Source organism: Eschrichtius robustus, chromosome 12, assembly GCF_028021215.1.
Source record: "Eschrichtius robustus isolate mEscRob2 chromosome 12, mEscRob2.pri, whole genome shotgun sequence".
Lineage (NCBI taxonomy): Eukaryota > Metazoa > Chordata > Mammalia > Artiodactyla > Eschrichtiidae > Eschrichtius > Eschrichtius robustus.
In genome coordinates this window covers 32483910-32499864 of record NC_090835.1, presented here as the reverse complement: position 1 = coordinate 32499864, position 15955 = coordinate 32483910, and the positions used below count along the sequence as shown (strand labels likewise).

Genomic DNA, 15955 nt, shown 5'->3' with positions numbered 1-15955 from the left:
GGCAGCCGGAGTAAAACCCACTGGGGCCCCCCTGAGAGACTGTGTAAGACACACCTCATAATTTTCCACTAAGGGGTGGGGAGGTGGAAGTATTTAATCCACCAACTCCTGCCTCTCACTGATGGGGAGGGGCCCCTCGGGATGTTAACCCCCTTGGCTGGAAACCCCTGCAAGTTGAAGGACACAGGAAGTCATAAATGGGTCTAGGGGACTCTGGAGGTGACTTCTGGAGTGAGCCTAGGCAATATGAGTGGGGCACTGGGAGAGTCTGCTCTGACAGGCTTTACCCAGCAGCAGATCACGTAGGAAAGTTATCATGTTTTCAATTCACTGTCCATTCTCAGTCCATCAGACTGGGGCTACCTCACCTTTAACACCCGCCCAGTGCTTACCAACCTCAATCTTTCTCTCTCTCCAGGGTGCAAAGAGACTCGGGCAACAGCATCTAGCTAGAATGTAGTTACTCTGTTTTGTGGGTATCTATTTATCTTAATACTTATATTCAAATTTGGGCCAGCACACTGGTTTTATATTATAATAATATAACCTTTCCATTAAAGATAACTATAAGGGAAAAACTGTCGGTCTGTAGAAAACTATTAAGTGTTTTACAATGTTGAAGGCTATGGTAAAAGATGATTCATAAATGAGTGAGGTTTAGGAAACACTTTCTTTGTGGAAACTCCCTCTCATAACTGTCACACAAAGTAACTGGCCCGCGATCTTGCTGCTCCTGACAAGTACAGAAAAAGTGACACTCTGTTGCCCTCTTCCCTGGAATGAGTGAAAAAAGAGACTCCTACCCCACCCACCCACCCCCAACACATGCCCGTCCTTTCTGGAGAAGATCTGTAGCCCTCCGTCTGCCCAGTCATGGATTAAAAATGAAATTCGTATCTAACAGGTCTAACTTTAGCCACAGGAAACAGGAGCACTTGGGGGACCCAAAGGGTTAGCCAAGCTTTGTTAAAGGATGGGCACATTATCTTTTCTGAACCTTCTTCCTTCCCCTTTTTGGGAGGGGAGGGGTGGAGGCTAAGCTTTGGGGAGTGACCGGGAAGTGAGGCCTGCTGGATCTGTTTCCTGGTCAGCTGCGTGGGAGGTTTCACCCCTCTCTGTTGTCACTGTCCTGGCTCTCAAATTTATGCTACATATCATTAGGACCAAGTGATGCCCACTTTAGGGTATATTATAAAAAATATTTTGATGATGAAAATCACTCAAATGAGGAATTAAAAAACCCTCTATGTTGAAAATGTCTAGACACCTTGACCACAAATACGAAATGCTTCTGTGAAGAAAAGAAAGTTTAAACCTAAGTAGTTTTTAAAACTTACATTTGTATATATTCTCTAGCTTTCTTACAATGTGCACAATTTATAGGTCTGCTTTATAAATTTTCATCAGAAGTTGCCAGGTCACAAGTGTCGTTACGTTACTCTCTTATCTGATGCATAAGTAGCAAAATAGAGAACAATTACCCAGTGGTTACCTATTTTTTAAGGTCACCGAACTAACTGTATGACCTTAGGCATTTCACATTCCTGCTCTGGATCTCAGTTTCGTTATCTGTAAGATGAGGGCATTGGACCAGGTGACCTCCAAAGTTTCCTTCTAACATCGTATGCGTGTATGACAACACGTAGCCAAGGAGATTGCTGGGTAAGGGGCGGGGGGAATGAGAATGGCACAGATTGGGAAACACTTTCTAGAAATAAATACGATATTCTGTTTTTGCCTCAAAGTCACAGATGACAATAATCCTAGCTGTAAATTATGTTTTTGAAACACAATGTCTGTGTCCAGATTCCAGCATAGCCCAGTGCACTACACAAAGAAGGTGATCCACCAATGTGTGCTGAATGAGTGGACAAAGGCACCTTCCCTGAATATCTTTTGAGGACTCAAGGCTAATGCCCGATTATTTACAACAGCCAAGATATAGAAACAACCTAAGTGCCCATCAGTGGATGAGTGGATCAAGAAGACGTGTGTGTGTGTGTGTGTGTGTGTGTGTGTGTGCGGTTAAAACAACAAGATGCCATTTCACATCCATCCATCAGATTGGCAAAATTAAAAGCCTGACAATACTAAGGGTTGGAGAAATGAGGATTCTCATCCAAGGCTACAGGGAGAGTTACAGACTGGAGAGTAACTTGACAGCTTCCAGTCAAGCTGAGGATAGGCATGTTTTCCTGCCCAGCATCCCACTTTTAAGGACATAGTCTAGCGTAATTCTTGCAGGTGGTGGGCACTTAGAGGCCTGTACTTGAGGGATGCTCAGGATGTTTATAACAGCAAAGGACTGGACATAACAGGAATATCTTTTAGTACGTAGATGGAGTATAGGACATGCACCAACATTTCCATCAGTCAAAACCCATCCATCAATCAGGCTCCTCCTCTCACACATACCTGCCCAGACCACTACGTTGCATGTGGATATGCAAAACACACATCAGCTCCAACGCTGCTAGTTCGTGCCTCCTACCTGACTCATGTTTGGATAGCTGCATTTGTTTCCCTATAGTTTATTTTGATCCAACCAGAATTATAAGCACACTGGGCCTCCTTGCTTCTAGACTAGTGGTTCTCAAAATTTTTGGTCTCAGGACCCCTTTATACTTTTAAAAACTATTGAGGGCCCCAAGAGCTTTTGTTTATGTTGGTTATATCAATATTTGCACTATTAGAAAATAAAATTAAGAATTAAAAAATTTCTTTCTTTTAAAAAGTAATGAGTGTAGTATTACTTCTTAATCTAATTATCAAATTTTAATGAAAATTAACTATATTTTCCAAAACAGAAAACATAGGGAGAAAAGCAGCATTGCTTCTTACTTTTATAACTCTCTTTAATGGCTGGCTGCACAGAAGATAGCTGGATTCACATATCTGCTTCTGTAATGAATCTGCTGTGGTGTGTTATTTTGGTTGACGCATACGAAGAAAATCTGTTCTGTAGTTACGTAGTTAGTACTTTCTAGGTCTCAGGAACTCCTTGGATCACACTTTAGAACCACTGTTTTAAATCGCCCTACATTCTGCCAAAAGTTGTCTTTCACACAAACACAATCATGTCATTTCCCGCTTCCCTCAAAGCGTGAATGGCTGCCTACGGCTCATAGAGTTAAGTCCGAATTCTGCGCAAAAACCCTTCCCATTTAGCCAGTCTCGTGTCTGTCCAAACTCCCTTACTGCTCTACTTTATATACTGGTACTCTACCCACCTCCGGGTACACACGCATTCCTGTCCTGTTCTGCTTGTTCGTGCCTCTGAGCCTCAGCTTTCCTCCTGCTAAGACTCCTGTGTATCTCTTGTAACCCCGCCCAAAGGTCACCTCCTCTAGGAAGCCTTCTCTGATTCACCCTTCCCTTGGAGTTTACTTTTTTGTGTTTTAAATACTTATTTTTTGAATAAGTAATTGAAGTGCATTGGATTAAATTCCAAAAGGGTATGCCGTACAATAATAAGTAGACTTCTTTCCCACATCCATCCCTTCCTCTCCCAGGAGGCAACCATTGTGATTGGTTCCCTCTACATTTTTCCAGAGCTGCTCTAGACGTAAATAGGCTAGTCATTTCTTTTATCCAAATGGCATCATACTATATGCACTGCTCTACACTTGCTTAACATTATAGCTTGGACATCAAATTAAAATTGGCCTCATTTTTTCAATAGTTGCAAATTACATTTTTAAAATGTACTATAGCTTATTTATTCAGTCCCCCCATTAACTGGATACGTATGTGGTTTCCAATCTTTTGCTGCAGCAAATATCCTTCTATAGAAATCAATCTACACATGTGAGAGACTCTGCGACATTAATATCCACGAGTGAAACTGCTGGGTCCAAGGGAACGTATATTTGTAAGTTTGATAAACATTGTCAAATTGTCCTCTATAAAGGCTGTTCTAATTTATACTCCCACTGCCATGCATGAGAGGTCCTATTACCCTTGCCAAGCAGTGTTATCCAACTTTTTAATCTCCGTCAATGTGGTAGATGAAAAATGATACCTTGGTTAAGTTTAAATTTATATTTCTCTAACAAGATCAAATCTCTAGAGTTATGCTATCCAGTATGGTAGCCACTAGATACATGTGGCTGTTTAAATTTAAATTTTAATTAATTAAAATTAAATAACATTTACAACTCAGCTCCTCAGCACTAGCCTCATGTGAAGTGCTCAACAGCCATCTGTGGCTAGTGGCCTCTGTGTGAGACAGTGCAGATACAAAACATTAGTATCACTGTAAAAAGTTCTACTGGACGGTGCTGCTCTAGACCTGCACTGTCCAGTGGCTACCATGAGCACACACGTGGGTACTGAGCACGTGAAATGTGGCTAATCTGAAGTGAGATGTGTTCTAAGTAGATAATAAACACTGGATTTCAAAGACGTAGTATGAAAAAAAGAATGTAAAATGTCTCCATAATAATTTTTATGTTGATTATATGTTGAAATGCTAATATTTTGATATACTGGGTTAACTAAATCATTAAATTAATTTCACCTGTTTCTTTTTACCTCCTTTAATGTGGCTATTAGGAAATTTAAATTTACACATGTGTCTCACATTCTGTTTCTATCGGACAATGCTGCTCCAGAGGGCACAGTGCCCTGTTAAGACCTGGATTTTAGCATTTTTCCTTTTACACAGAAACAAGCGTAGTTACTATTGCTATAAAGAAAAACAGGCTCATTGGAATCTCTTTTTCCTCCTAGCCCTTCCCTGCCCCATGCAGACAGGGTGGGCAACAAAAGGAGAAAGGGCGGCAATGATCTTGATGACGAACAATCAGCCCTGAAACAAACCAGGACACTTCCCACCTGGGCGGCCACAGGCAGGAACCAGTGGCATCGCTGACCCCGAGCAGGGCCTGATTTCCTGGTGGCTGTTAAAACAATGCACCAGAGAACAAAGTGCCTTCAAAACTAAGAATAGAAGAATGGCTCCAAATAAGATTTCCAGGACTCTGCGGGAACAAATTCCTCCCCTGCACCGACCCTAACCCACCTTCCACCCCTTGGCTTGACCTGGCCCCTTGGCCTGACAAATGTCCTGTCCCAGCCCCAACCCCCCTGCGTTCTCAGCAGTCTGTGCACACAGACTGAGGGACAGAGTGGAAAGGGGAGACCCAGAGAAAGAGGTGGGCGGCAAGGGCTCTGCCCTAAAGGGCTGATGCGACAATGGTTCTATGGTTGAGATATGGCATATATGTTTCCATCATCTGTGTCTTTAGCTTTGGCTATGAAGGTCAAGAAAACAGTTTTCACCCTTGGATGGGCACTGGCAAAGAGGGATGGGTGGACCAGTTTGTCCCCTGGCACTGACGTCTTTTTGCCTGTGAGACAGGGTTTTGTTAGTAGGAAAGAAACACGAATGGCAGTTAGGCATAAACAGTCCATGATAGTTGCCACTATGATTAAAAAATACTGTCTATTGCAGTAAACTCAAACTATATCTAGGTAGAATTTTTTCTAATGTTCAATTACCTTTTATTCTACTAAATAAACCAGTTTTAACATTTCAGTGCATAGTCTTTCAGACTACAAAATTGTGTATGTTACATACAATGATATAAACATGCTGTTTTATCACATTTCATCTCACTCAAAAATAAATACAGTTCTTCCATGTTAAGGAAAAAAAAAGAAAGAAAACAGTTTTGCAACATGATCCTTCAACTTGATAGATCAGAACATTTTCTATCCAGGTACTGAGGGAATGAGACCTAATTGTATCTGAGCATAAGTCATCTGCCTGGAGGAAAATATTATTTTATTACCGTTACCATCATCATCATCATCATTAGCTGTGTGCCTTTGAGCAGGTGAAATAACCTCTCTGGGCCTCAGTTTTATCATCTATAAAATATGTGAGCTTTCCTATCTCATCCAGTCAGAAAGTTCTGTGACTCTATGCACATGCAAATGAACTATCACCAACACCTTCATTCTCATTCTCTCGCTGCTTTAAAAGACACTCATTGGGCAACTAATATGAGTTAGACCCTGAGCCTGACACTGGCATACAAATATGGAAAAATGCTTCTTCCACTGGATGAAGTGTTTAAGAGATGGAAGGAAAGAGAAGAGGGTGGGGATGGAATGAATCATTAGAGCAGAGTTCTTTACCTGGGGCCAGGGGTCTGCACAGACATTTTCACAACTATGTGCAGTTTTCTAAAGAGAACATTCCAAGATGCATGTGACCTCAAGAAGGCAGGGGGCTAGTGATGTAAAGAAACTATGAGAGGCTAATTACCACACTAAATTCTTAGCCCATGGTGGGTGCCTGAAGAGTTAGCACCCAAGACAGTGCACAAGGTGTACATGGGGATAAACACACAAGGGATTTGAACCGGAGCCTCTTTGGTGCAAAGCCCACTCTTTCCCGTCACATCAGGGATAATCTGTTTGCACACGCCTTCTCCCTGCTGCCGTGTCTTTACCAGTGCTCCCCTTGCTCACGTCAGAAGATCACAAGCATTTAACAGGCCAAGACAGTATCCTACTTGTTTGACCTGGGATGACTGTACTTGCCCAAAGCGGGCGGGGAATTTGAGGGGGAGAGTTGGGAGGAGAGAATGAGATAACCCATGTGAAACACTCATCACTAGTTAGCATCTCAAAGGTACTAGCAGATATTCATTCATAGAATATTTATTTAGGACCTAATACATGCCAGGCCTTAGGTTAGATGTTTTCATCATCTTCATCACTTATTAGTACCATATTTATCTCCCCCAACATGGCAGAGTACTCCACATAGTAGTCACTCAATAAATGTAGGTTGAGTGAGTAAATAGTGATGATCTCTGTGGTATATTAATTTATTCTTCAGCAAACTTTTATGTCCTTCCCTGACCTCCATGGCTTGGTACTGTGACTTGCTCTGGCCAGTGGAATATGGGTGGACAGGACAATGTACCAATTCTGAGCCTAGGCCTTAAGAGACATTGCGTATTGCTGCTTGCTCCTCTGGGATCTTCTGACCTGCACAGGAGAAGAATATACACATGGGTAGCTAAGGGACCTGAATGGGGCAGACTATGCAGCCAACCTGCACATCTGTGAGCATAGGAATAAATGCTTGCTATTGTTTGCTACTGAGTTTGGGGTAGTTGTTACTCAGCGAAAGCTGACTGAGATATACTCCTTTACCCACACCCAGAGATTTCAGGCAGAGAGTAGCCCTGGCTTCTCTTATGGTGGGATTTCAGCAGTTGGGTCATTTTGTGGCTCTCTCTACCCCGTTTTCTCTAGGTTGGTAATGCCCCATTTAGAGAAGACAGTAGGGGCTACAAAGACCCATATTTTGGCCATCTTGGCACCTGGCACAGAGTCAGGCACAAAGCTGGTTCTCAGGCAGTGTCTGATGTATGAAAGGATGGGCCGACTGTTCATTCTGGTGAGAGGAGCCCTGTCAAAATCACAGCAGGCAGCAACTTGGGCCTCAGATGCTCAGAGCCACTGGCTCTGCAGTCCTCAGTGTGGGAAGTGGACCTGGTGGTGACACAATATCATTTCAGACCATATGCAGTAGACCAAGGTGTATTTATTATAATGTGTTTTAGGAAACACATTATGATGTTTAGTGACTCTAGGGCTCTTACTACTTAGGATGAACCTAAGGTCAAAACAAAACAAAACAACTAGACATTTTAAAGAAAAACAGTAAGTGAAAAATAACAGTAAAAGTGGTATGTGGATATGGGAAACATGACCGAAGTTTAGGAAACACTGATCCTATTCAAGTCTCATTTTCCTACAAATCACAATCACAGTCATAGCTAGTATTTTTGAACATTATCATAAAATGCACTGTTTTAAGAGTTTCACAGATATTATTTTATAAACTTTTCATAGTATTGGAAGCAGATATTATATCATCTTCATTTCGCAGGTGAGGTAACTAAGGCCCAGAAGGAAAAGTAAAGAACTTGCCCAAGGTCAAGTGGCAGTGAGGGTGTGAACTCAGAGTATCAACCTCCAGGATCCAGCTATGTCTGTCTCTATTGGAGAACCTGGTACCCAGGGAAGTTCAACATTGCCCAAGGTTAATGCAAAACCTAGAACCCCAAGCTCCTGACTCCCGGACCAGTGCTCTCATCCCTGCTCCATGAGGAACACTGTGGTGAGAACACCTGGGGCTTACGGCAGGGGGTGAGTGGGGTCTGCTAGAGACAAGGGAGAGAAGTGGTAAATGCCACAAGGAAGATTTGGGAGGGAAGAGATGGGGACATAAACGAGGCTGCCAAACAGAGGCAGGGGCTCAACGGATGCAGAAAAGCTAGACTACGGACAAAGTTATTCAGAAAAAGAGGGCTGACAGAGCAAGGGTTGGCACACAGGGGCTGCTTTCTGAACTCCTCCCAAGAGACCCACCCACTGTGGCTTCCCTAAGTGACATCCACATAGTCTATATTTAGGTCCTAAAGTCACCCATTGTTTCTCTCCCGGTGGACACTTGGGGTCACCACCCTGGCCTTGCACTTTCCGAGTCATACCACTGAGTGCTCCATCAAGACAAGCCTTTTTTAGGATCTGGTTTGAATCAACTTCCCCTTCCATGGCTCCCACTTGGCGTTCTGGGAAAGCTGTAAAAATATGGCCGGAATCAGGGCTTTAAAATGAAGTATTGACTTTTCTGTGTAATACGCTGCTTTCTTCCCTCCACAAAATCAAATCAGGGCCTATTTAACTCAGGATATAAGATGTTTCACAGCCGTATTGTTGCTGAGCCCTTACACACTAATGATTCATTTCTCTGGGAGCCACCAACAGCTATGGTCAGTAAGACCTGGGACATGGGTCACGTTCACTGAGTGCGGAATCTGTGCTAGGCACTGTCTTGAATCACTTCATTTATTCCTCATGACAACTCTATAAGGTAGACACTATTTTCTTTTTTAATATTTATTTATTTATTTAGGCTGTGCCAGGTCTCCATTGTGGCACGCGGGATCTTCACTGAGGCATGTGGGATCTTTAGTTGTGGCATACGGACTCCTTAGTTGCGGCATGCATGTGCGATCTAGTTCCCCAACCAGGGATCGAACCCAGGCCCCCTGCATTGGGAGCACGGAGTCTTACCCACTAGACCACCAGGGAAGTCCCAGTAGGCACTATTTATTATCCCCGTTTAACAAGGAGATTCAGAGAGATTTGGTAACATGCCTGGGGTTGCATGGCTAGTAAGAGGCAAAGCTGGGACTCAAATCTACATCTACATCTATGTGGTTCTAAAACCCATGTCCTTAACTGTTACACTCTACCATTCCTCCACAGATACAGAGCTATCTTGATCAAATCTCAGAAGATGGATTTGTGAGAACTTTAAAGGGTTTCTCCCTTCCCATTCTCTCCTTCCACATCCAGCTACCAAATGCCTTTCCCACACCCAAACTCAACTCCTCCAGATCCTTTCTCTAGAGACTCTTGGACCCAAGAAATAAAAATTCATTCAATAGTATTTTCAAGAGCAGAATAAAGGTCAACAGCCAGCCGGCCAATTACATTTTGAGCTCCAGTCCATATCCTCGGGAAATGTGTATTTAAAAGCACTTATTAAATCATTTGACTTTGAAACAGGGATATGAGAACTATTTTTCACTTTTTGTCAAAAAGTCATACCTTAGACCCATATCAGAGATAAAATGAGTTTAGAGACATCTCTGTTTCACAGGTGGGAAACTGAGTCCAGAGAAGGCAGCAACTTGTCTTAGATGCTTCTTGTGTAGGCACTAATTGGACCGAGGCAAACATCCACCAGAATGAGCTGATTTGTCAAAGGATTGGAAAGCAAAGTGTTACTGAAGATACTGCACTTGATAGGAGATATAAGAAGGGCCCTGTCATTAAAATCATCACGTGTGCTATGGCTATGAATGTCATTTCTGGCTCCATTCTGCCTGAGCTTGAAGCTTGATCCACTGCTAACCAGCTAGGAGACCATGGGCAAAGTATTTATCCTCTCTGCAACCCAGTTTTACCATCTGCAAAGTGGAGGTAATAATAACAGCCAACCCCTACAGTGTTGTAAGAATTTCATGAGCTAATGCAAGTAACATGAAAAGTATCTAATAAATGTCAGCTATTATTGTAATATTTTTAATTAATGCTGAATTAACTATCCCTGAAGTGTAGTAAATCATTTAAAATGTTGCCAATTTCCATATCTCAAATGATCAAAAATTATTCTTTACCAGGTGAGCGAATAGCTAGGTGAGTGAGATGGGGAAGGAGAAAGACAGTGAAACCACTCAAATCACATGAAAAGATGTCTATAATGGCCATGTACAAGAGTTGGAATTTGTATTGCAAACATCAGTCTCAGAAACATAATTCTGATGAAAGAAACAGAAAAAGCAATGGGCATTTTCTTTAAAAAATAACTTTGGCTTATCCAAAGTTTTAACACTTATCCACAAACAAACAAACAAACAAATAAAAGGGACAGAGAGAGAGTAAGCTTCAGGGCTCCTAATCATTCTTCAGTCCACAGAAACAGAACATTTCCAGCTGCTCCTTCCGAAATAACCCAAACAGGCACCAATACTTTTAATGAGAAAACCAGTGAGTCTGAGTCTCCCCTGATATTATCTGACTTCATTTTCCCAATGATGAACACATTCAAAACACCAGAATGTTAAGGAAACCTACAAAAAAGTTGCTTCACAAAGAATGAACTTCCAAAACTGAGCTTAGCCATCTTCCAATCCAAAGAAGAAAAGGTCTTGGAAATCCACTTTGCTATTTAAACACACACACACACACACACACACATACACTTTTTCCTTCCCATTTAATGAAAACAGGTCTCTTAAAAAAATTAAAATACTGGCACCATGGAGCAAAGAATGAAAGTCCCCCTACCCTTGCTCTCCTCCAATCACAGATGCTAAAGGAAGCGCTGACAGCTAAGCACTCCACTTAACACACCATCTCCACCAAGCACAACCAGTTGTGGTCTTAAACACAACCACACAGCTCTCTTCTGATTCACAGTACAGTGAGGCAGAAGTGTGCCTCCCTCATCCCAGGTGCTCTTGGTGGCTCTCTGCTCACTTTCCTGGGAGATGCAGATAGCTGCATCCTCCCACACCTCAGCTCCTGGCATGGCCCAGCCAGGCTTGGGTGGGAGTTGGGAGCCCGTCTCTCCCTGGTCCAGCTGCAAAGGAGCTTACCTGAGCATGAACAAAGAAGCAACACCACACCATGGGGCGCTCCGACCTCATCCACCTGGAGTCCCCAGCCCCTAACTGCGGCAGAGCCCTTCGGACGGGATACTCTGAGCACAGCAGAGCATGGTTTCCCTCAAGGAACTCCTCCCCACTACTTGGGCTGCCTGACAGGAAGTGACAGGGGGCCATAAGTTACATTGTCAGAAGCTGAGAACCACACCAGCCCAGAGCTCCCCACCTCCGGCAGTTTCCTTGCCGGCTGCTGTTGCTGCTTTTTCAGAGCACTCTGCCTTCTGGCATTCAAAGGCACACCAGAAATTCAGTTTCTGGCTGACAATCCCCAGCCTGTGAGAAACAAACAATGCTTACTGGGTCCCCACCTAAAGCCATGCTTGGCATTCTGGCAGCTCTAAAGTGTTCACTGCCAGGATATCATGCTTTGTAGACCCAAACATTGGGGTGAAATGGATAGAGAAGGGACACTGGGAGGAGAACTTTGTATGATCAAAGAGGAATCAACAGTCCACTTGAACTTCACCCAAGAGCCAGGGTCCTGCCCAGCATACAGAGCCCATACTGAATCCCAATTTCATAGCAACTCAACAAATGAGAGTGACGGTAAACACCCCACTCAACCGTTCATTTCATTTTTCTTAGGCAAATTTTCTCTTCAGAGCCCATTCAAAATAACTGCTTCTGGAAACCTCCTTTTCAGCTTTTAATGTGAATAACAAAGGGCCTTACTGCTCTTCTCAGAGTTATTATGGAAACAACTAGTGGCTGACATTTCTCATTTTATGAACTGGGGATCTCACGAATGAACACCTTGCCCCGGTCCCCTGCCTTTCACAAAGCTCAGACTTATTGGGTGAGATAGAGTGTCTCACATGAACTACAAGGTTTCATATGAAAACTATGCCTGTTCAACCCCTCCCTACAACACATCAACACCCTCACCCTCCCTGCACAGGGGCAGAGGGACTCAAACCCAAGGAGACATACATAACTCCAGTGTAGCTTTCAATTCTTGATTTTTATTTTTTAGTTCTCTAATGGGATAGTATTTTGTTTGCAAAAATCTTTCTAATTGCAACTTTTAGCTGCAAAGATTTAGCCCAGGATTTCCCAAGGCATTCTTACAAATGCACAGATTTTTAAGAGCCTTTGCCTGTCTCAGCCCTGAGTAAAGTGGGGGGCTCAGCAAAGAGAGAGGGTTCATTTGAACAACAAGCTTCAATCCAAGAGTTGACTTTAGAGCTTATAAGAAAGGCTCTCCCCATTCTCAGGCCAGCAGCCTGGACCCTAACATATGGTCTCTGAAGAGTGCATTACAAAAGAGCACTACGGAAGGATGCACCAGGCTCTGGTAGTACAAAGATGAACCAAAGATGACCGGAGAACAAAATAAATGCTGCCAGGAATTTGCAAAAAGTGTTGAGGGAGCCAAGAAATAACTGAGCCTGGCAAATATATTGTTTTGTGGGGACAAAGTCTGGGAAGGCTTCTCAGAGCAAGAGACACATGGGCAGAATTCTGAGGGGTGTTCTAGGCAGAAGAACTGGCAAGGGCAACAGCAGTGGGGTGCAGAACCATAGGGTGCTCTGGAAGAAAGGCAAATGTTTTGAAAGTACTGCTCTGACGGGCTTGGGTCTTGCTTCAAAGAGCGTGACAGGGGTCCCATCTGTCTGGAGAAAGAAGGAAGTGAAATCTCTGTGAAAAGGCTCAAGCCTTTCAGGCAAGCATCTGGGTTACCTCAAGGCCTATATGTGGTACCTACTGGGTCAGGCACCCAGGAAACACTCAGTAATGTGTAAAAGTCAAACAGTGGTGTCCACAAAAGGTGTGCTTCAGCTTGTCCTCGGGATTCCCTATTTTCCAAAGCCAGACTCCCCACAAAGCAGCCTGGGGTAAGTGGTGCTACTCGGGGGAAGGGGAGGTGTTCCTAAAAAAGGCTTCTTGCTCTAGCCTCCTGCATAGAAAAGGTCCTGATTCGTACAGGCCTGTAAACAACCTAAGATTAACCAGCTTTGGTAGTAGCTCAGCTAATGAAGAATGTCAATCCCCTGTGGACCAAGGATGTCAATCCCCCATTGGCCCAGGCACTCCTCTCCTGGAGGATTTTCCAACAGCCCCTCTGCAGAGCCCCAGCTGCCAAGGCCAGGATCTACTCCAGTGAGGAGCCAGAGGAAACCTGAGATGACCGTGGGGCACTAGAGTTTCTTTCTTTCCTGGGGGAGGAAGGGCACATTCACATGAACTAATCCTAGAATGATTAAGCCTAACTTCCGGCTGCTGACTGTGAATGAGAAAGAAGAACTGAAACCCGTGGGCTGCAGCACTTCATGGAAGAGGTGAAACTTGAGTGGGCTGCAGGGCAGGTAGCCATGGAGGAGGGAGGAAGGGCGGGAGGACCAGCAGACGCCCTGGCCGGAGATAAAGGGCACAGCCTGCAAAAGGGAAGGAAAGAACGGGGCGCGGCCCTTCCCTCTGATGCCCCTGCTTTGACCAGAAGCAAGAGCTCCAGTAATGAAATCAGCCATGCAGAAGGCACCTCGGAGGAACATTTCCATAATGAGAGGTTCCTGCCCTGCAGGACTCAAGTTCATTTTGAGCGTTATAACGAGAGCTTATACAGGAACGGGATGTGGGTTTTCTCGATGTGGCATCTATGATACTGTCGAGTATTCGAACATGTTTTTCTACTGATTTTTAAATTTTAAAAGTGACATAGTGTCATTATAATACATTCAAACCATACAGAAGTATATAGTGTAAAAAGTGAATCTTCCCAAAGGCCCCACTTTCTTCCCTATCGCCATCCCATTTGCCAGAGGCACCCGTGTCAAAGACAGAGGTAGATGAGGGGTCACAAACCGAAATGCTCTCAGGGCTAGGCGGGAAGGTACATGAAAGAAGAGGCCTGGCAGGCAATGGGCACCACTGAGAGTGTTTGCCTTGGGAAAGTTCCAGCTTACTGGGGTCCCAAGGGACTCATGGCCAAAGTGAACAGACATTCCAATTGTTCAGGAGAAGCTGGAAATTCCAGGTTTTACATAAAATCTCCCAGTTTTTAAATGCTGGCAACTAATTCATCATTTTTAAAAATGCTGTACAGGCCAATCAAAACACAGTTGCTGGTAGATTTGACCCGAGGGCCACCAGTTTGCAACCTCTGGTGGTGATCCTTTAGACATTTCCTGCTGTCTAAACACACATAAGTCTGTTTTGTCACGTTTTATTTTTTTAATTTATATTTGTCAAAATGGAATGATAACATTATTCCAGCACTTGCTTTCTTCACTTAACATCATCTTTCCACATTATCCACATCTCGGACCCCTCTGCAGAGCACGCCACGGTATGGAAGTACCTCAGTTCATTAGCTCCTGCTCTGTGGACATTCAGCAAAACATAAGAGATGCACTTGAAATGTCACCTCTCAGTTGCTCATTCCTGACAATATAACTCATGCTGAAAGTGCACCTGTGCACAGATATTAAAACATCCTAAAGCCACGATTATTGAAACCATAAATGGTGACTGCAGATTTCTGATGTTTTAATATGAGAACTTACCACATATTTTTTTATTTGATCTTCACAACTCTCCTGATGTAGGCCTTACTATTATCTCTACTGTACAGATTTTTTAAAAACTGAGACTCAAACAGGTGGTGTAAGCCTGCCCAAGAGGGCCTAGAGTTGGCAGGGTCGGGAGGGGAGCCAGGGTCAGGAGGGGACCTCAGAGCTCCTGTTATATGCATACAGCCCCCAGAACGGACAGCCTGAAACCTGCCCTGGTATATTCAAGAATTTGACATACAGTGAATGTTGACTGCAAACTACTACTGGAGGAGAGAAGGACTACTAACAAACGGGACAATTCATTTCTTAGAAAGAAAAGCCTCATTTTAAAGCTCTACTTCACACTCAGTCAAAATAAATTCTACATAAATTAGAGTGAGATGTTAAAAAGAAAAAAAAAACTAAGAAATTCTGGGGGTGTAGGTTCTCAGGGTATGATACTCTTCTTTAAATGTGTGAGCCTGAATCATTATATATTTATAAATGGGAAACTACCTATAAGGCACCTATAGGTATGCAAAAATGGCCCCTGTTCTTCCACACCTGGTGAAATAACCATAGTGGTGACAACTTCTTACTGAACTCTAAAGAGACTAGTGCCAAAATAGGGGCCTCATTAAGACTCCACCCCATGCTTCCTTGTGTCACTGGAACTCGAAATGGTGTGTTTCCTATGTTGTTAGTCTATGTACCTTATGGCATGTTCTACTGAGAAGTTTCAAGCAGTTTTCTCACCAAAAATATTATAAGAAACAGCCCTATTATAATTAGGGCTGTGATAAATTCATTCACATGAAACGAAACAGTGACATTTCAGCAGAATTATTTCTTCATTAAAATTCATGACTAATGGTGGTTCTTTCCATTTAAAATTTTATTCTGGTTTATTTTATTCAATTTCTTTCCTATTTGCACCCAAGAAGCCATAGATTTCAAAAAAGCTCAGAAGTTGTCTGGGAATTTCAGGGTCTTTGACCATATTTCATTTGATGCATTACATTTTAAAATAATTCCACAGGGACTTCCCTGGTGGCACAGTGGTTAAGAATCCGCCTGCCAATGCAGGGGACACAGGTTCGAGCCCTGGTCTGGAAGATCCTACATGCCGTAGAGCAACTAAGCCTGTGCACCACAAATACTGAGCCTGCGCTCTAGAGCCTGCGAGCCACAACTACT

The 15955-nt window shown here is 43.4% G+C and overlaps 1 protein-coding gene across 4 annotated transcripts in view; it reads right to left on the bottom strand.

Moving 5' to 3' along the window:
• Positions 1-15955, bottom strand: part of ARHGEF3 (Rho guanine nucleotide exchange factor 3) — a 310194-nt gene that overhangs the window by 161384 nt on the left and 132855 nt on the right. The window contains exon 1 of one of the 4 annotated variants that reach the window (XM_068557958.1): positions 11199-11306. The exons of the other annotated variants lie outside the window; for them this stretch is intronic. Within the exon in view, the coding sequence (XP_068414059.1) occupies positions 11199-11249 (51 nt within the window). The 5' untranslated portion in view covers positions 11250-11306. Of the gene's footprint in view, positions 1-11198; positions 11307-15955 lie in introns of those variants that run through there. 4 annotated transcript variants of the gene reach the window in all.